Here is a 20,616-nt window from a genome sequence, read left to right as displayed (position 1 = left end):
CCCCTGGCCCAGGACGCTCAGCCGCGCATCCACGGAGGCCGGCCCGGCGCCACCTCCCCCCAGCGGCCAGGCTGCCCTCTGGCGGGTCCGGGGCGCGCGGCAGCTGCGGAGCCCGGGGCGCTGCCCGCTGCCCGCCGCGAGGCGGAGCCGGCGCCGCTCCAGAGCTGCTGCGCCCGCGCCCTCCGGCGGAGCTGCAGGCCGGGCCGGGCGGGGCGGGGCGGGGCGGCGCCGTGGACGCTGCTGGCCGCTGGGCTGGCGAGGGCCGCGCGCGCGGGGCTCCGGCCGCCGCGCATGGGAGGCGGCGCCTGGGTGGGCGAGCCGCGGCGCCGCGACCACCATGGGCAACAAGCAGACCATCTTCACGGAAGAGCAGCTGGATAGCTACCAGGTGAACCCCGCGCGCCCCGGCCCGCGAAGTGGCGCCCCCGGGGCCCCGCGCCTCCGTTTCCCATTGCTGGTCACGGCCTCCGTTCAAATCCTACCTCGGCCTTCAACTCGCAACATGACCTTGGGCTGGTGGCTTCCCCTCGCCCAGCCTTAGTTTCCCCATGCGTGGAATGAGAGTGCTTTTCAGCTGAAAGATTCTCTCCGGCGCACCTCGCGCGTCCCCATTCAGCCTTCTTATTCCCGTCCACGGACAGGACCCAGCCGCTCCGGCAGCCACCCATCCACGCGTCCACCTTGGCGCAGAAATGATGCGTTCAGCCATGCGGGGCTGGACTGTGTACCCTCCCCTCTGTGGTCTGGTAGAGCAGAGGTAGGCCTGGGAGAGTTGTCTGTGAAGCGGACATTAGCTGGGGCCCCATCTGGGCCAGGCGTGGGGTTACGGGCCCTCAAATGTGGTCTTAAGTTGCTTCCTTGGTCTTTGTAGGCAATCTGGAAATAATTGGAGCAAAAGGGCAAGCTAGGAACTTGCCTGACAAGGCTCAGCTCCCCCAGACCCCTCCAGGGCTCCCCACATCCCCGCCTCCCCCATGGCAGGCAGTTTAGTAGATTTCTACCCATGGCATTCCCCCGTGTGTGGGAACCAACTGAGCTCCACTGGGTTCTGAGGCTCCTCCAGGTGGATTCAAACTTCCAGCCTTTGGGTTAGCATTAACTGTTAGCACCACCTCTGGGCTGGCCTCTGACTGGTGGTGGAGGACAGAGTCGAATGGGCTCCTTGGCTTGCTGAGGCTGTTGTTCTTTATGGGAGTAGAAAACCTCCTCTTTCTGGGGGTTAGTAGCCCACTATGTCTCCAGGACAGGCACCATTCCAGGAAGCTCTGCGATCCTATCCGAGATCCCAGTGCTCTTCCATCCACATGCTAACTTTTCCACATTGCCCAGCTCCTGCAGGAAGAGGCCCAGCTGTTTGCTTCTGCAACCACGACCTCCTCCAGTCCTGTCCCTGCTGCTGTGCACACACACCCCTGCCCAAGAACTATTCACAGTTCTTTGCTCACTCCAGGAGCCCTGGTGGTTCAGTGGGTAAGGTATCGGGGCTGCTAACCAAAAGACTGGCTGTTTGAACTCACTAGCTGCTCCCCAGGAGGAAAACGAGACAGTATGCTTCCCCAGTGATTCGCAGCCTCGGAAATCCTATGGAGCAGTTCTGCAGCTCGCTGGGAGGTGAAGTAGATCCCCATCTCACCCCAGTGGGCTTGGTTTTGCCCACAGTTGCCTTGGCCTGGGTGCCTGCTCCCTTCTCTCCAGGTGACCTCTAATCCTTTAAGGCCCAACTCTGAAGACTATTCCCGGCTTCCGCCAGGCAGCGGGGCTGCATGGTGTGTCCTCTCTGAGTTCAGCTGGGTCTCTGTCAATGCCTGTGGCTTTCTTGTGTGTTTATTCTGGTGGGAAGGAAAGGGCGGGTAGAATGGGAGCCCTCTGCTGGCGTGGAGGTAAAACACGGGGCCCTTCTCCTCCAGGGAGCCCTGGGTGTCTGTAACCCAGGTTTCTCAGGCTCCTTCGTGTGAGGCCCTGAGAAGGAAGACGGGAGCCCCTGTGGGTCCCTGGGAGTGGGGATCCACCCGGTGGCCATGAGTTTGGAGTTGGTGTGTGTGTCTGACAATGTGCGTGAAGCCTCTGCACATCAGTTCACTATCAGTTCACACAAAAACCAACCAAACTCACTGCCAACTCAGAAACCCCACAGGGCAGGGTAGAACTGCTCCTGGGAGTTTCCGAAACTCTTCCACTCTTTGTAGGCATGGTAAGTCCTGTCTTTCAACCATGGAGCCGCTGGTGGTTTCAAACCGCTGACCTTGCGAATCGTAGCCCAACAAGTAACCCCTTTACCACCAGGGCTCTGTGTGCAGTGGCTTCTTAGTCCTCATTTGCTTTTGTTGTTGGCCAGTCTGACCCAGTGGCTGCCCCACGTGCTCAGAACAGGGTTTTCGAACCTCTGACTTTCCACAAGCAGATTGCTAGACTTGTCTTCTGAGAAGCCTCTGGGGGGGCCTAGAACTGCCAACCTTCCAGCTAGTGGCCCAGTGCTTTAACCGTGGGCACCCCACTTTGCAGCTGGTGGTCCAGGGCTTTAAGCTTGGGTGTCCCGCTTTGTAGAGAAGGAAGGTGGAGGCCTAAAGCAAGATTCTCACCTTCCGTGCCAGAAGACCTGGGCTTCATTCCCGGCCTTTGGGCCTCTTGCGCACCCACCACCTGTGCTTATGGTACTCTTCAGGTTCCAGTGGAACTTCCAGGCTACGGCGGGAGAAAGGCCTGGCAACCTACTTCCAAAGTCAGCCACTGAAAACCCATCCCAAAGAGCCCTTCCAGGTAGAGGGGGCAGGGTGCGCACAGCCTGGGAGGTGGGTGCAGACAGGCAGGCACACCGACCAGACCTAGAAGTGAAGCGGGAGCCTGGGTTCCTTCTCAGACCAGCCTGGCATTGGGTTACCCACCTGAGCCAGCCCAGTGTTGGGTTCTGATCCTTGGCCAGCGCTGGCTCACCCCTGCCTGCCCGCCCGCCGCCTGCCCCCTGGGGTGGGAGAAATGAGAGCAGTGAAACCCGAGAGCCACATCTTCCCTCTGCTTCTCCAGCCAGCACCAGGCAGAGGGGGTGGAGAGCCCTGGTGCCCCATACCCTAGTGACCCCTCGGGCCTGGTGGTGAGTGGGCTTTCAGGGAAGGGTACCGCTCTCCCCAGTCCCCAGGTGTGTGCTGGCCATTCCTCCAGACTCACCTTCGACCCAGACCTTGGCATTCTAGGTCAGTCCCCTGCAAGCCAGCATGTCCTAAGCAGGGTGCACCTGCCTCCCCGGAACCCTCTGCTACTGCGGCTGCTGCCACCCACCTTCCTGCCTGCCCCCAGCCCCTGTTTTCAGTTAAGACTAAGTCCTACAACTCTGCCTCTTCCATGGTTCACCTTTGGGGTCCCTCCCCTTGGTGCCCACAGCCCAGCCCTTGGCCTGGCTTCCTCTCTGCTGCCCGTCTCCACCTGCCCAGCCCATGGATTCTCTCACTCCTTCTCCCTCCCTCTTCTCCCACCAGACACAGTGAGCATCACCTTCATGAAGAAGTTTCCCCCTGGGGATCCAAGGATCCCCTTGTAGCTGTGTGAACTGAGTCCCTTTGGGCTCGGGAGACCCTGGGGAGTTGTTCTTAGACTGTAGGTGCCAGGAGACTTTCCAGAACACAGCCACTAGCCTCCCCTCCACAGAGCTGGGGCACAGCAGTCTGCAGCAAGGGCTCAGCCTCATCCGAGCAGGTTCCGGGCATGCCGGTGGGGGGGCTTCTAGCTGAGCCCCTCTGCCCTGACTCTCCGGTGTCCACAGCCCACTCCTACCTCTTCACCAGCCCTGCCTGGCCTCCACCTCCTGAGGAAGGGCACCCTGACTCTCCCGCCCCTGTTCCATTTAGCTGGGTGCATCCAGTCGCCACCCCACCCTTGACCCCACACACCAAGCTTCTTGAGGCCACAAAATGGTTTATTCTGGGTCATTGCTACCCCCACCCCCCACCGTATGTCCCTTCCCCAGGCCCAGAAGAGGCTCTTGGAAACCAACAGCCCTTGTTAAGGCCCCCCCTCTCAGGAGAGGAGAGCACTCCAGACAGGGATTCTGGGACCCGGTTGTAAATAGACAGTTGATGCTGTGGGCCTTAGCAAGTCACTGTCCCCTTCTGAGCCTCAGTGTGTCTCCCACACACCCTTAGGATGGGGACAACCAGTAATCCTGCTGTGCTCTTGTGGGAATCAACTGAGTTCGCTTTGGAGCTTGGCTGAGGGCTGACGAGGTGGTCAGGAGGACTGGGGGAGGCCTGAGCTGGCATAGCTGGACGGAGAGTGGGCATCCACTCCAGCTGAGACCCAGCTATGTCTTGGCTCCTGCCGCTGGGAGGCTGCCTGGAGGAGGTAGCCCGGGAGTTGACCTCTGAGGGACGAAACGGATTTGGATCAGCTGGAAAGACGGGGCTTTCTACTCCCGTGCAGAGTGACAGTCTCAGAAACTGGCAGGGGCAGTCCTGCCCTGTCCTGCAGGTCTCTGTGGGTTGGCATGGACTCTGTGGCAGTATATTCGGTTTTCAGTTGGCAGAAGGAGGAGGGGTTAAGGTGAAACAGGCTTGGAGGCAGAACTCTAGTTGCTCACTGTAAATGTCCAGCCTCCCTGCCAGGCTGCCTTCTGCTGCCAGGGTCCAGAGAGCCCACCCTCTGGGGCTAGGCCCCCTCCACCCTCCCCACCCCGCCCCTCGTGATCATGACCTGAGCGGGGTGGGGGTGCTTTGCCTGAATACCATCATGACGACTCTCTGGAAGCAAGCAGTGACTGCCTTTGTGCTCAGAGAGGAAAAGCGCCTCCGGACATGTCGCTATAGTGGACAGCCCTGCGTGGGATGGGGCAGGGTCTCTGTCTGGTGACGCCAGAGTAGGGGCACACATAGGGCTGCAGGCCCCAATGGAGGCCACAGCGTCATGGGGTAGTGGCTGCCATTGTTGAGCCCCCATCAGCTATCGGCTTCCTGCACTTATCACTTATCTCCTCGGTTCCCACTGCACCCCTTTCTGAGAGGCGCTGTGTCCATTTCACAGGTGCAAAAACCGAGGCTCAGAAAGCAGGCAGGCTTGCTCAGGGTGAAAGCATTGGTTCTCAAGCTATGGGCCGAGACCCCTTTGGGGGTCAAACGACCCTTTCACAGGGGTCGCCGGATACACAACAGTAGCAAAATGACAGTGATGAAGTAGCAATGAAGGGGGGAGGGGATGGTCACCACCACATGAGGAACTCTATGAAAGGGTTGTGGCATTAGGAAGGTTGAGAACCACTGGTCCAAAGCAAGATTGACCCTGAGTCTGGCTTCTCAACCGGCTGTCCGTTTCCTCTGCCAGGCTGTTCAAAGTCTCAAAAAGCTTTCGGGGCCACCGGCCACATGACGCCCTACATTGTAGGGCCTACAGGCTGCTGCCTTGCTCCCAGGCCCAGGGAAGGAGTTGGCAGCAGGAAAAGCCAAGCCTTCAGTCACAGAGCTTTGTCAGTAACGCAGAAAAACCTAGAAACAAGCAGGTTGCTGAATGTTCTAGAAGCGGGGAAAGGTTAAGTTAGCAAAGTCAATGCCTTCAGTGGGTTGTCTGCAGTGGCGCAATGGTTAAAGCACTTGGCTGCTAGCCGGAAAGGTCAGCGGTTCGGACCCAGCCTTCCTCGGGAGAAAGATGTGGCAGGGTGCTTTCAGAAGCCCGGGGGTTTCTATTCTAATGGAGTCGCGGGTACGGAAGCCATCTTTGGGAAAGACTCATCCCGGACCTGTACTGAGCACCTGCTGTGAGCCAGGTGGAACGTGACAAGGTGCTTCTGTCGGTGGTTGTAGGGCAGGGGTCAGAGAGCCCCAGGCCTGACTTCCAGTCCCCTCTCCTGGGTCATGGCTGTGATGTTGTTTTGCTGATGATATTCCCCACCTGTAGCATGGGGAGAAAATGCCTGCCCCCAGAAGCTGGGGGAGGGCAAAACGAAACTGCACTCAGAGCCCACAGCACGGGTAAGTGCTTGAGTGCTGACCACAAGGTCAGTGGTTGAACACCACCAGCCACTCTATAGGAGAAAGGCAAGGCCTTCTTCTCCTGTAAAGATTGACGGCCTGGAAACCCCTGGGGGCCCCTGTGTGTGGTACCGACCCACTGACTGTGGTGGGTGGTGGGTGGGCTTAGTCCCAGACCAAGTCCACAGGCTCTGGTTCTCAGCCTGGTCTGCACATCAGACTCCTCTCAGGGCCCTTGAAAACACCCCCTGTCTGGATCGCACAGCAGGGGTGCTGGGGCCCATCTGGGGGCATGGTGATGCCTGAAGGTGGGGGTGTGGGGGGGACGGGTTCTAATGAGGCGCTCCAGTTAAGGAGCTGACTATCAGTTCAGGGCTCACTTCACCGGGATGGCTGCTTCAATGCAGTTTGCTGGCCCCACCCCCAGAGTCTCAGCTATGGAGCTGAGTGGGGCCTGGGCCACTTCTGTACACCTGGGTCCCAGATGCCGGTTGGGGCCCCAGGAGCCACGTCTCAAAGGCCATTGGCGCAGAACCCTCTGAGCAGGTGCAGTGAAAGACTCGCATTATGCAGATGTGTTTGCCTCTGTGTGGGAGGCCTGGCGGCGAAGTGGTTACATGTTGGGCTGCTAACCCCAAAGTCAAGAGTTCAAAGTCACCCAGCCTCTCCAAGGAAGAAAGAGGAGGCTTTTCATTCCTGTAAAGAGTTGCAGTCTCTGAAGCCCACAGGCACCATTCTACTCTGCCCTATCGGGTGAGTTTGTGTCTGTTGCCAGTAGCATTCGCCCTTGGTAATGGCTAGTGTTTCCTCTTTGACCCAGGGGCTGAGACAGGAGTGGGAAAAGGACATGTGGGGGGTGGGGGTGGAGTAAGTACCACTCCCCATTCCCATTTCTGCCAAAGACCCCCTAGGCTAGTTAGGAGATCCCTGGTCCTCCCCCGAGGGCAGCGCTAGGCTGGGAGAGGCCTGTACCTGAAAGGCCCAGCCAGCCCACCTTGCTGCCTGCTCCCGGTGTCTGGAGTCTGTTGAGAAAGCCCCTCTTGGTCTCCAGCCGGAGTCTCAGACTGGCTAGGCTGGTAAAGGAGTTTTTAGTCTGTGCTGGGTGGGGCTGGGATGCTGCTTCCCGAGATTGAACCTTGTCCTGGCTCAAACAAGCACCATGAGCCCCCTCAGGGAAGCCCCCAAGTTCTCACATAGGGCAAAGCAGAGTGAGGGGTCCTCAGTCCAACTCCCAGAGAGCAACAAGAGCACAGAGGGGCAGACTTGGAGAGAAAAAGGAAAGTTGCTGTCCGGTGATCGTGACTCACGGGTGGCAGCGTGCCAAGACTTCGTGGGGGGTTTGCCATAATCCTTAAAGCAGCAGAGCCCCAGGTCTCTCTTCTCCCATGCCTCTGGGGGGGTGGTGGGGCTTAGCAGAGTGGTGGAGTGCAAACCTCTGTACACACACACCTCCGCCCTGCCCCCACCAGGTTCCTGCGAAGCTAAATAAAAACAACCTCACTGCCATCAAGTCAATGCTGACTCGTAGCGACCCTATAGGACAGAGTAGAATGTCCCTTGTGGGTTTCTGAGACTGTAACTCTTTATGGGAGTAAAAGCCTCATCTTGCTCCCGAGGAGTGGCTGGTGGTTTTGAACTGTTGACCTGGTGGTTAGCAGCCCAATCTGTGACTAACCAGGTCCTGGAAAGTCCCACTAACTCCCTGCTTTCGGCTCTGCTGCAATGCCCAGTGGAGACCTGGGGGTGTGCTTCCCCTCTGGTCCTGCTCAGCCTGCCATCCAGCATCCCTGTGGCTGCAGACATCGTCCAGGCAAGTCCAGCTGTCGATCAGCCTGGGCTGTGGCCACTTGCCCATTCTCAGAGCTAGCGCTGGTCAGCATGCCATGCCTGGAGACCCCTTTGCAGAGCTGGAGGGCAAAGGCCTGGCGTGGCAACAATAGTCTCAGGCTCCTGGTGGTTGGAGCTCGTGTGGGCAGGCCAGGCTGTGATGCAGGAAGACAGGACCCCCTGAGATGGGGTGAGACCTCCGAGATGAGTGCTGTCTCCACCCTGCGTAACGCTTACCTGGGGACCTGGGGCCCACTCTCCATGCAGATGCTGCTGGCTCCTCTGCAGGGTTGGCTATCCTCCCCTAAGACCCCCCCTATTCCCCATCTTCTCATCTCCTCCCTTCCTCAGAATCCTCCCTTCCCACACCCCAGTTCTCTCTGCTTCCACCCCCACCCCAGGGTCCTCATCTGTCCCCCTGGCTTCACACGTCCCGGCTGTGATCATGTGTCCCCAGCTTGTGTGCCTGGACCTGCTGAGCTGGGGGTGCTGCAGGGGCCTCACGCTGCCCACTGTTCCTGGGGCAAGATGGGAATGGTGCCCTCTGCAGCTGTGCAATGTGCTGCCCTGCAGTCCCCGCTCCTGCATTTGTTCGCTGCCCCTTCTCCCTGCTGCTCCCCCACCCCCACCCCCACCTCACCTCCTTTAGACCGCAGCCAGTCTCCCTGGCCCCAAAGTGGGCACATCCACCTCAGAGCCACAGTCAAAGCCTCAGGGCCCGCTGAAGGCTGCCGTCCCTGGGGGGCGAGGGGCGGGGTGAGAGGACCTCGGCAGCCAACTGACCATGTGGGTTCCCCTCCACAGGACTGCAGCTTCTTCAACAAGAAGGACATTCTCAAGTAAGTGAGGCTTGTTCACTCTTTGGATCGGGGTCTGGGACCCCGGGTATGCTGGCTGGACTAGGGGAGCAGAGAAAGAGCGGCAGCCAAGTTCAAGTTCCTCCCCTTGGCTGCTCTGTGGTCTCAGACACTCCCACCCCTGGGCCCTGGGTCTTTCTGTCAGGAACTGGGCATCTGCTAGCTACAAGCCAGGCTCTGTGGGATGACTTCTAACCTTCACTGGTACCCTTATAAGAGAGAAACCTTCCTTAAAGATGGGGCTTGGGAGCTTGGCCCAGGCCATGCAGCTGGTGACTGGGGCCCTGGTCTACCAACTCAGGCCCTTTGCCATTTCTCTATGTGACAGAGCCGTGGAGCCTGCAGCAGTGAGAGCCCGTCTGCTAGACTAGGTCCGTCTGCTAGATCAGTCCTGGGAGGTCCAGATGTCAGGGGCATGGCCTGTACTTCCCCCAACACCCTGAGCTGTTGGTCTCTTCCCTCCCCCAGCATAGCCCCTCTTCTTAGGGTAGGAAGGTGGGCCTAGGCTAGAGAGATGGAGGGGGCTGGCTGCTCCGGGCCCCAGGCCAAACAATGGGCAGGAATCCCAGAATGCTAGGAAACCCAGCTTCCCCGCCTGGCTGGGCCCTCGCTTGCACTATCAGGTGGCACTAAAAGCCAGCAAGTTCTCAGGATCACTTTCCTTGGAGATCGATGGACAAGCAGGGACGAGAGCCTGTACAGCTGCCCGTGATGCCCGGCGGGCCCCAAGGACTCAGCTGACAGACAGGGTTCCTCAGCTGTCCCTCATGGCTAGGCTGCTCTTCAGACCTGAGCCCTGGGTCTGCAGAGAGGTGACTTCACTTCAGAGAGGTACCCAGAGAAGGCAAAGCCCCAGGCTTCAGCATCAGTATACCCGGGCGGGCTCTGCTCCCGGTTCCTAGTGTCTGATCCTCACTGAACCTCTTTCTTCCTCTGTACCACGGGATCTGGGCTGCAGTTGGAGGGATATGTAGGTGTCTTTGTAGATGCCGTACTTTCTGTTCTAGCCGGAAAAGCAAAATGAAACCTTGCCTCCAAGTCTCGGCACTGGCAGTCCCAGCTGCCTGAGCGTCTTTCTCATCTCCTCCTCCTTCAAGACCCAAGTTCAAAGTCCACGGTCCTCTCCTTTGCAAGTCCCTCCATCTCCCTGACACCCCAACTCTCAGGGTGTATCTCAGGGCTCATCATGGGCTCACACGCTGGCTCCCCTGTGGGGTTTCTGCTGTCGGGCTGGGCCCAAGCCTCCCCCACCAGACGGTGGCTCTGGCTCCTGGGAACCATGGTACGCGTTTGAAGGGTGTGTCGTGAGAGACAGGAGATTTGGCCCCCCCAGGCTGAGCAGCAGCAGGAGGAGGGAGGAGTCAGGCCTGCTCTGTCCCCGTGACTGACGGAGGGCAGCAAGGTGGCACACAAGGGCTTCACGGGCTGGACCAGGTAAAGGTGGCCATCGAGGCCCAGCTCTCAGGTTCCACTGGAGCGGTTAGTTCTGTGTAGTGGGCTTATGATCATGTTTCTTTCCTTTTTAAAAAAACGATTAGTCTTACCATTTTCCTCTCCTCTTCTCGGCCTGTTCTCTTCCCTAATGTTCCTACGGTACGCCTGCATAAGGACACTTCAATCCGTTTGTAGGAAAGTGGAATCAAAAGAGCCTGGGTTTCCTCACAGACGTCTGAAGCCCCCTTGTAACACACTTCGAGTTAAAAAATAGACGTCCTAAAGGGTTGGATAACAACAGCAGAATATGTTGGGGCCCTGGCTGGGTGGGGCGGGCCTCTGTCCACAGGGGACATTCAGGAACCAGTTTAACAGGGAGCTAGGGGAGCATGGGCCCTAAGCTCATCCTTATAGAAAGGAAGGTTGCCAAATAGGGAGTGGGGAGGGGGCTCAGTTTGCAGGTAGAAGAGCAAGGTCCTGGGAGTAATTGGATCTCCCTAGAGATGGTTATCTGTGACTTGATGTCACTGATCCATGGCTGCCACCGAGTTGGGTCTGAGCTTGCCAAGGAGAGTGGCTGCTCAGGTTTCCTCCGTGCACCTGGCCAGGTCTCAGGGTGCAGCTTACCACGTGGAGGGGGTGGGGCAGGGCACAGCACCCGAAGGCCCCCCAGGAGGAAGACAGACAGTCAGACCTGCTGGCCTCTGTGTTGCTGAGGAGGGCCTTGCCCTCCCTGGGCTCCAGGCCTCAGTCATCCCACCTGCAGGGAGGGGACTGGACCTACGATGGGGAGGCTCAGTCACCTTTTGATCAAGATTCTTCTGTAGAATCTTTGCCCCAGACGGTCAGTAGGGATAGCCGGGCACCATCTAGTTCTTCTGGACCTCATGTCGCTCTTTAAAATCCAAACAATGTATATGTGATTTGTAAAGAGATACATAAAAGTCAGCCTCCCTCTTCACGCCTGCCTCTCAGGGGCAGTCCGTGTAAATATTGTAGTAACTTTCAGACATATTTCTGTGTCTGTACAATCATATATTCTTACTTGGCTAGTCGGTCTTTTAAATGCTTAACCTGATCTACCAACTTTTTAACATATTCCTGCCTATTAATATAGTATATATCTTTAGATCTCCAAATCTTGTGCAATCCTTACAGTCTAGAATACATCCTGAAATAACAATAATTGCCAACTCTCCAACTCATGGTGATCGCATGTGTGTCACAGTAGATCTGTGCTCTGTTGGAATTGCAGTGGCTGAATTTTGGGGCGATCTCCAACCCTTTCTTCCGAGGTGCCTCTGGATAGATTCAGACCTCTAACCTCTGGTTAGCCACTGTACCTATAAACCAGGCACTCTATTAAATACTACTTGGAACTAGCATATTAATTCTCTTTAGTACTGCTGGGCTTGACTGCGGGATCTGCAAGGTCAGCGGTTCTAAACCATCAGGCGCTCTGCGGGAGGAAGACAAGACTTTCTACAGAGTGGCAGTCTTGGACAGCACAGGTGCAGCTCCACCTTGTCCTGCAGGGGACTGTGAGTTGGAACCACCTCGATGGCTCTGAGCTCTGAGTTTTGTTTGAGATGGCGTAGCGGATTATACATTGGCCCGATGACCTTAAGGTCAGAGATGCAAAACCACAGGTTTCAAGTTCATCCAGAGGTGCCTCAGGAGAAAGTGCTGGCGATCTAATTCCGAAAACAAACCCCCAACCACTTCAAACCCTAAGGCATGCCTTTCTATGCTGATGGAATTGGGTTTGCCATGGATTGGAAGTGACTCGGCGATGACAGATAATTTACTCCTCACAAGTGTAGGGAAAGTAGGCAAGCCCCCATTTTACTGGCAGGAAAATTAATATTCAGGCTCCCCCACTCCCCCAAGGCCACACAGCTCGTGAGAGGTCTTATGGGGCTCAAACCCAAGCTCCTTCTATATACCCCACATAACTCTGGAGCTTTAAACCAACCCCAGAAACACCCCAAAATGTGGGAACCCTGAGGAGAAGTGGGGAGTGTAGCAGCTGGAAACACAGTAGGTCTGTCAAAATGCACACGAAGCCACAAATGGTGGCTCTCAAGCCCTGGTCGTGCTGCTTAAGGAAGGACTGTGTAGCAAGGGTCCAAGTTCTTGATCCTGGGGAACCGCCAGCAAAGCCCTGGGGCGCCCTCTTGTGGGAAGTGCCGGCTCCATCCTGTCGCCCTGGTATCTGCTGACCCCTCCTGTGACCCAAAGGACAAGCTTTTGGGTTTCTTTGCTGGGGGAGGCTGGGGACCTATGGGAATTCCTTGTGGTTTCTGACCCCTTTGGTTTTTGTTTCCTTATCATCTACATTGTCATTTAGTATTTACTATCTTTTTCAAGGAATTTGAACAATTGATATATATAAAGGAATATAATGTTTCAGACCCTTGTCACCCGGGTGCAGGACAGATAAAGTGCACCTGTGGCATTTTGCTTTGGGTTTGCCCTGACAAGGAGCTGAACCTGCTGCTAACGGGGTAGCCTGGCTTGTAGGGAAGAGCCAGGTGTTTGGGACCCCATGGGCCTGCGTTCAGATCCCAGTCCCGCTGCTCATTGCCCAGGGTGGGCACTTTGCTCTCGGCAACTTCCACTTACCTAGGAGGTGGTCTGGGGATTAGGTGAAGTAGGAGAGTCCACATAGTAGCTCCCATACAGGGAGCCCTGGCCCTGTGGTGGTAGACGGTGGGCTGTGTGGTCCATGTGAGCTGGGTCCAACCCAAACCAAACGAATTCCCAGCCACCCAGTCGATTCCGACTCATAGCAACCAGTGAGGACAGTAGAATTGCCCCTGTGGGTTTCCAGAGCGGTAAATCATAGAAGAATAGAGAGCTTCATCTTTCTCCCTTGGAGGTCCAAGTGGCCCAATGTGCGACCTGCTACCCTTCCCCACTCGGACTCCTCTTGTGAGCTGGTGAGTCCATCAAACTGGGTGCTCCCCGCCCGAGAAGGCAAGGCAGCAGGACGGGGAGTGGGCTGGTGGAGGGTTTGGAGGGAGTTTTGTTGAGGTACCTGGTACACAGAAGACCCTTGGCTCTTAAAGGATCCCCGGGGCTGGTGGAGGACGTGGTGGTATGTGTGTAGGTGGCGGTGTGTATTGGTCTTGGTGTGTGCGTGTATGTGCTTGTGACGTGTCTGTAAGTTGTGGTTGTCTGTGTGTAATGGTGGTACCATGTGTGCAGGTGGTAGTGATGTGGTGTGTGTATAGGTGGTGGTGTGTGTGTGTAGGTGTAGGTGGTAATGTGTAGGTACAGGTGGTGGTGTTTAGGTGGTGGTGATATGTGTGTAGGTAGAGGTATATGTAGGGGCAGTGTGTGTAGGTGTAGGTGGCATATGTAGGTGGTGATGGTATGTGTACGTATGTAGAAGTAGTGTGGGGGGGGTGATTGTGTGTATTTGGGTAGGGGTAGTGGGTGTAGGTGGTGGAAACAGGACCAGCACATAATCTGGTAATCAGCAGAGAGGTCTGGGCAGAGCCTACATCATCTCTCCCAATCCCCACACCACTGTGCAGAGCAGAAGGCCCAGCCCCTGGCCCAGGTGTGTCTCCAGCACCAAGACGGAGGGCGCAGGCAGACCCTTGCGGCAGCTACCCCCAGTGCTTTCCTCTTTCCCTTGCAGGCTCCACTCCCGGTTCTACGAGCTGGCCCCCAACCTCGTCCCCATGGACTACAGGAAGAGCCCCATCGTCCATGTGCCCATGAGCCTCATCATCCAGATGCCGGAGCTCCGGGTATGAGAGGCCGCTGGGCAGGGCGGAGGCAGAGACCCACAACTCAGTGTCCTACGCAGGGGCTGTGTAGCACTGGGGAATTAAGCTCCTTTCTGCCTCACTCTCCCCATCTTGCTGAGGAAGGGGCTGTGTGCGGGGGGGGGGGGGGTTAGCGGGGTCCTGTGGAGCAGGGCCACCCCCGGTCTGTGGGGCTTTGGCCCAGCTCCCTGCTGCCCCTTTTGTTCATTGGTACTCGCCCTTGTGTTCTCTCATCGGCGTGAAGTCTCTCTGAAGTCACCAGATCACATCTCGCATGTCAACTGCACACAGATCTCCTGAGCAGCTTCTCCAAATGCTGATCAGGCTCAGCAGGCCCGGGACGGGGCCTGCTTTTCTCACAAGCTCCCCAGGGCACCTGCTGCTGCTGCTGCTGGTCCACAGACCACATAGAGGAAAAGGCCAGACTCACTAACATCCAGTGGATGCCAACTCATAGCGACCCTGCAGGTCAGGGTAGAACTGCTGCCCCTGTGGGTTTCCAAGACTATAACACTTTACGGGAGTAGAAAGTCCAATCTTTCTCCGGCGGAGTGCTACTGGTGGCTTTGAACTGCTGACCTTGTAGTTTGCTGCCCAACACTTAACCCACTAGGTAGGGCTTCTTACAGACCACATAGTAACATGAAATAAAAATCTCACACCCTGTTGTCTATTTCCAGATAATGCAGCTGAACATGGTTCGAGTAATAATACTCACTGTTATTCCGTGTGTCTTGATCTCAAATGTGAAGTGCACTTCCACCTTAAGGAAGCACTGGGGCCACACCCCCATGCTGTGAGATTAGACAAGTAGCCTGGCCAGGCCTGGATGTATGGCTTGCAGGTGGGCTCAGAGCCCCCATGGCATTACAGCTTGGGCCTGATTATAACCTTGGTCCTGGAGGACAGGGAGCCCCAGGCTCAGCCCTGGGCAAGTACCCAACCTGGCATAGTGTAGCTGGCACCGCCCATTGGCCCTCACCGGCAGGGGCCCTGTGGTTTGTGTCTGAGGTCCCCATGCTGGTGTGGAGAGGGGACCGAGTGGGGCTGACTCAGTAGGATGGGGCCCCAGGTTCTCTGGGATCAGAAGACAGCAGGTGACATGACACTCTGGGGGAGGGGGCATCTGAGAGGGAGCAGGCCCTGGTACTTTAGTGGCTCAGTGCTCAGCTGCTTACCAAAAGGTCAGAGGTTCGACCCGACCAGCTACCCCATGGAAGAAAAACGAGGCCGTCTGCTCCTGTAAAGATTACAGCCTCGGGAATCCTATTAAAAAGCCAAACTCCCTGCCATGGAGTCAACTCATAGTGACCCTATCAGTCAGAGTAGCTCTTTATAGGAGCAGAAAGCCACTTCTTTCTCCTGAGGAGCAGCTGGTGGTTTTGAACTACTGACTCTGCAGTTAGCAGCACAGGGCTCCTCGGGAAACTCTATGGTGATGACCCTATTCTTCCCTCTAAGGTTCCTGTGAGTCATACTCAACAACAATGGATCTGGTGGTTTAGACTGGGTGGTTGCCAGCTGAGGGGAGGAGTGTGTCTGAGCTGGCTCTGTGGCCCTTGCTGCTTCACCTGGCCCCACTTCTGTCTCCCATGGTGCTGGCCAGACACACTTGAGCTGAGGGCTGCCCATGGCCAGGCTGTGGTGGTCACTTGCTGGGCCATAGCTCTGAACGTTGAGGGAGGGGCCTCCACGTGCTCCTCTGGGTGCAGACTAGTCCCTGCAGCTGCCTTGGGTCAGTGAGGCCTTTGCGGTTTGTCTCAGTGGTGGTGCCGTGGGGTAAGCTGGACTGCTCACTGCCAGGTTGGTGGCTCAAGCCCCACCATCGCTCCTCAGGAGAAAGATGAGGCTGTCTACTCCCAGAAAGACTTAGAGACCCCGTGAGCAGTTCCACTCGGTTCCAGAGGGTCGCTGGTACGCTCTTCTGGGACCCAGGCCTCACAGTAGCACTCTACATAGTTTAGCTCCTAGCTGCAAAGTCAGGGGTTCAAACCCATGTGCTGCCCCTGGGGAGGAAGAGGGGGCAATTTGCTCACCCTTGGTCCTGTAGGATGCCTCCGAGTCCCAGCGTACCTAACAGCAGCAGGTTTGGGCTCTGGTTGTGGTAACTCACTGCACCCACGTCACCACCCAGTAGTTCCATCTCAGAGCCCTGGTAGCGCAGTGGTTAAGCACCCGGCTGCAAAGTGCAAGTTCAGCACAGTAAGCCCGCTGCTGTTCAGCAGGGGACGGCTTTGGCTCCTGTAAAGAATTACAGCCCACAGAGCCCATGCGGCTCAGTCCTATAAAGTCTCCCTGCCTTCAAGTCGATGGCGACTCAGAGCGACCTCATAGGACTGGGCAGGCCTGCCCCTGAGGATTTGTTTCCAAGCCTGTCACTCTCTCCAGGAACAGAAGGCCCCTGCGTGGTTTCAGACTGCCGACCTCACCGTTCACAGCCCACTGCGTCATCACGGTGCCACCAGGGCCCCGCGCCGTCCTGCGTAACTGGGGCCAGGGGTTACAGATGGGGAAACTGAGGCTTGGGATGAGGCAGCGCGTGCGAGCAGCCGCCCCAAGCCCCCTCAGCTGACCCGGCCCTGGGGTGGGTCCCCGCTGTCGTCTTCAGGAGAACCCCTTCAAGGAGAGGATTGTGGAGGCCTTCTCGGAGGATGGTGAGGGCAACCTCACCTTCAACGACTTTGTGGACATGTTTTCCGTGCTCTGTGAGTCAGCGCCCCGCGACCTCAAGGCAAACTACGCCTTCAAGATCTACGGTGCGGAGCCGCCCCGGTGTGGAGGGTGGTGGCGTTGGGGTCCCTGCATGACCAGGTCTTGCCGGCTCTCCACTGCGGGGCCCTGGGGCCGGGGGACGCAGTGCATGCAAGGGCCATTTGTGGGGGTCCTGAGGCCAGGAGAGGTGGGGCTGGGGCGCACCCAGGGTAGGGATGGTTACCAGCAGGAGGGGCCACATGGATGCCATTGAAGCAGGGCCTGTGATGAGGATGGGGAGGGATGAGGGGTCACCTTGAGCTGGGAGAGGTAAATCGGGGTCAAAGAACTGGGGGACCAGCGCCCTGATGGGTGTCAGGTTGGGGAGGGCCTCTGTATAGTCCAGAAAGAGCACTCTGCGGCTTGGAGGCATGAACCGGGCGCCCGGGTGGTGACTGAGGCTGCCACGCTGCCCTCCGGCCCAGCCTCCTCACAGGCCACCAGGGGGCACCGGGGCGCTGTGAGCCATGGGACGCCCACAGTGGAAGGAAGCCGCCCATGCCCTGTGTGCCCATGCGCTGGTGAATCCTGGGCAGTCCTCAGAGGGGGACGCCCAGGCCCTGACCGGATCAGAGCAGTCAAGGGCAATCTAAGCCAGCACCCTGGCTCAGCCACAGATCCACGTCGGACTCCCAGTCCCGGAGAGGGCTCAGGAACAAGGGTTACCACCTCCATCCGGGCCCCGAAGGCCTGCGCCCTGTCAGTGGGCAAGGAGGGATCCCCAGGGGAGCCCCTCCCTCTGGGAAGGCCCCTCCTGGGGGTGGTGTTGGAGATGAGACTCGAAGGATGGCTGGGAGGTGGCAGACAGATAAATAGAATGATGCCCCCACCCGAGAGACTGAGTGGATGAATTGAACACTGGGGACAGGAGAGCTTGACTTCTCCACTCCCGGCTCTGAGCCATGTCGCCACAGTAGTGCCTTTTGTCAGACAGAATACACCATGTTCTCTGGTGTGTGCGCACACAAGTCAGCCACGAAGCCCCTCCCCCGGGGCCTCTGCGCCTCCTGACCCTGGGACTGGCCGCAGCAGCCCAGTGCGTGTCAGACAACTGGCAGCCCAGTCCAACAGGCCCAGCTCAGGATCCCGCTCTGACTCGGAGGGGCTTTGGCCTTGGTTGAATCCCGGCCCTGTGTGGGAGTCGGTGTCTGTGGCTGTAGAGGTCAAACAGGATCCCCTGTGTGGTGAGGCCAGGGAGGCCACTGGACCTGGGCCTGACACTGCAGGGAGCCTCAGCTTTGAACTCTTGAGTGGTGTCCAGCATATGATGGGGGCCCAGTCCTCGTGCAGTTTTGCCGTGAGTATGAATGTATCAGACATGAGGTTTTCAGATACCCCGCGTGGGTGAACTGGGGCCTGGGGGACCCTCTATCAGCCAGGACAAACATCCAGGGTCCCCAGAGTATAGGTGGAGGTGCTTTGGGGACTCCAGAGGCTGGGAAGGGCAGGGAAGTATCAGGCTTAGGAGGGGCCAAGGAAGAGGTAGCATAGGACCAGGGCTCAGCCCCGCCTGGAGCATCTCCAACCCCAACAGACTTCAACACGGACAACTTCATCTGCAAGGAAGACCTTGAGATGACCCTGGCGCGGCTGACCAAGTCAGAGCTGGATGAGGAGGAGGTGGTGCTGGTGTGTGAGAAGGTCATCGAGGAGGCCGACCTGGACGGCGACGGCAAGCTGGGCTTCGCCGACTTTGAGGACATGATCGCCAAGGCCCCTGACTTTCTCAGGTGCCACTGCTGGGAGGGAGGGTGGGCTGGGCCCAGCATGGCCTGCACATGGGGCCAGAGCCAGGCAGCCTGGCTGTCTGGGACTCTATGGGCTGTGTCTCAGGCGGCTCACGACAGCAGTAGTACCCAGCAGGCCCTGGCAGGAGGTTACGTTGGGGGCTGTGGACTTCTTCAGGGCCAGACTCTCGATATGAGAAGGGTGAGGGCCCTGGGGTCCCGGGGTTGTGATGGGAGAGCTGGAATCCCTGGGACAGCGGGTTCCCCCAAGCCTGGTCCACACAAGAACCTCAGCATGGATGGATTAGGGGGTTCCTGCAGAGCCCCCGAGGGATGCTGGCGGGGCAGGCCGAGGGCCTGGTTTGCTTTATCAGTCATTCCGTGCAGGGCCTCTGACCCCTCTTATTCTCTCTCTTTCCAGCACGTTCCACGTCCGGATCTGAGGATGCTGCCGCTGTGGTGCAGGGCCCAGGAGCCCACCCTGCAGCCCTGCTGTCTGTACAGATGTGACCCCCTGGCGCCCTGGGAAAGGAGCCCCGGCCTCTGGAGTTTACACCCACGAACATTTCCTGTAGCCCTTTCAGCAAAAAACAACCCGCCTCACCCAGGGGAGGGAGGCGGGGTGGGCCGTGAGGAACAGGCCCCTTCCCAGGTCCCTGTGGTTCCACCCCAGACCTGAGGCCCCTCCAGGTACCTCTCCCTCTTCTCTACCCCTACCCCAACCCCACCCCTAGCTCCATTCCTAACAATCGGAGGGACCCCCTCCCCAGCTGCCTAGGGCAGAGTGCAAAAAAAAGGGGGGGTGGAGTGGGGACACGGCTTTAATGAGCTATGCAATCTTTCTTCAAAAACCCAAGGCTGGGTCACACCCCACCCCCTGTACCCCCCTCCCCACCCCCCAATGTGAAACTTGGTCCACTTTGGGCCCAAGGGCCTGTGGGGCCGAGCACCACCCTGTCCACCCTTCCCAATAACATGAGAGCCTCACTGGCAAGTGTTGTCTGCTGATCTGGGAGCTCTCCGGGCAGGACCCTGCGCCCACCCATGTCAGAAGGCGCTCGACGGGCCTTCTCTCCTGGTCCTTGCAGCCATGAACTTCCCTGGGTGCACGGTGGTTAGGCACTGAGCTGTGATGTGCACGTGGTCAGTTTGAAACCACCTGCCGCCCCACGGGAGCACGCCGTTGCTTTCTCCTCTGGTGAAGAGTCTCAGGAACTCCCAGGGGGCAGTTCTCCCCCGTCCTGTGGGGTCGCTAGGAGCAGGGACGCGGTAGCAGTGCGTTTGGTTGCTTGGCTTTCTGTGTGAAGCCCGGCCCCACCAGTGCTTTGCCCCACCAGTGCTCCCCATCTCTGTGTGAACCCCACAAAGAAGGCAGGGCAAGAGTCGTCTCCACTCCCTTTATGAGGATGTCGGTGCAGGGGGCATGTGTAGCATGCCAACTACATGTCAGCCACAGGGCTGGGGGCTCCCCTGTCCACACAGCGCCCCCTCACCCCCCTGAGGACCCCTAGTTGTCCGGTGACACTGCAGAGCCACGAGGCAGCTGAGGGCAGATCTCCCACAAATGTGAAGGGTGCCTGCTCTGGCCAGGGGCTCGGCAAGGGTGGCTGTGGGGGCCAGTTCTGCTTTCTGCTTCCGGGGCCTGGGGGCAGTGGGCCAATGGTTCACCCTCCTGGTCGTGGAGACAGGTGGGTAAGAGGGGAAGTGAGGACAAAACAGGAAGGGGCCAGAGGGAAGGGCCTCTAAGAAGAGGCTGCCTGGCTTTAGGGAGAGCCTGGGTACTAAGCCTAGGGCTGGATCCTTAGGGTCCTTGGAGGGCAGGGCCATCAGAGTGGGGCTGGGATTCATCAGGGGTTCTAGAAGCTTCCCTCAAACCCCAGGAAGAGCCCAATGGCAGAAGGCAGTCCAGGGTGACCTGATCAGGCCGGGGTGGCCACACGGGTTTTCTGGAGGGCCCAATGAAGCAGCCCAAGCTAGGCCTGCCGTGCTCAAGGCTGTCTGCCCAGGTCCTGCTTCGTGGAGTGACTTGAGCATGGTGCTCCTCTCTGGACCCCAGCTACCCCATCTGCACCATAAAAGGGGTTGGGGCTTGGGGCCTGCCCAGCATGCACAACAAGCCTGGGGCAGGTGGGGACAGAGGGGAGCTGGGCACCCCACTCCAGGGTCAGAACCAGGGCAGCCACTTCCCGGGCTTCTTGTCCACAAGACAGCATCAGAAGGTGTGCCTCCTGGGTCCCTCTCCTTCCTGCTGATAGGCTCCGAGGAGCGGGACTGGTGTGGGTTGGTCTTGAGC

The 20,616-nt window shown here is 58.2% G+C and overlaps 1 protein-coding gene across 2 annotated transcripts; it reads left to right on the top strand.

Annotated features, from left to right (window-relative positions):
* The first annotated feature begins 234 nt into the window (after positions 1 to 234).
* CIB2 (calcium and integrin binding family member 2) lies at positions 235 to 19,317 on the top strand. Of its 2 annotated transcripts, none has more exons than XM_075535673.1 (6): positions 235 to 388; positions 8,580 to 8,614; positions 13,716 to 13,827; positions 16,454 to 16,601; positions 18,131 to 18,326; positions 18,745 to 19,317. In XM_075535673.1, the coding sequence occupies exons 1-6, from the start codon at positions 338 to 340 to the stop codon at positions 18,764 to 18,766; spliced, it is 564 nt and encodes a 187-aa protein (XP_075391788.1). In that variant the 5' UTR covers positions 235 to 337; the 3' UTR covers positions 18,767 to 19,317. The 2 variants fall into 2 exon arrangements, with proteins under 2 accessions (XP_075391788.1, XP_075391790.1); XM_075535675.1 differs by lacking the exon at positions 235 to 388 and adding an exon at positions 740 to 757.
* The last annotated feature ends 1,299 nt before the right edge of the window (positions 19,318 to 20,616 follow it).

Source organism: Tenrec ecaudatus, chromosome 17, assembly GCF_050624435.1.
Source record: "Tenrec ecaudatus isolate mTenEca1 chromosome 17, mTenEca1.hap1, whole genome shotgun sequence".
Lineage (NCBI taxonomy): Eukaryota > Metazoa > Chordata > Mammalia > Afrosoricida > Tenrecidae > Tenrec > Tenrec ecaudatus.
The sequence above is the reverse complement of the archived record's forward strand: the minus strand, read 5'-3'. Positions and strand labels throughout refer to the sequence as shown.

Coding starts and splice junctions, on each gene's coding strand:
- CIB2 (XM_075535673.1), top strand. CDS start 338: ATGGGCAACAAGCAGACCATCTTCACGGAAGAGCAGCTGGATAGCTAC. Junction 8,615..13,715: donor AACAAGAAGGACATTCTCAA/GTAAGTGAGGCT, acceptor TTTCCCTTGCAG/GCTCCACTCCCGGTTCTACG. Junction 16,602..18,130: donor CTACGCCTTCAAGATCTACG/GTGCGGAGCCGC, acceptor CAACCCCAACAG/ACTTCAACACGGACAACTTC.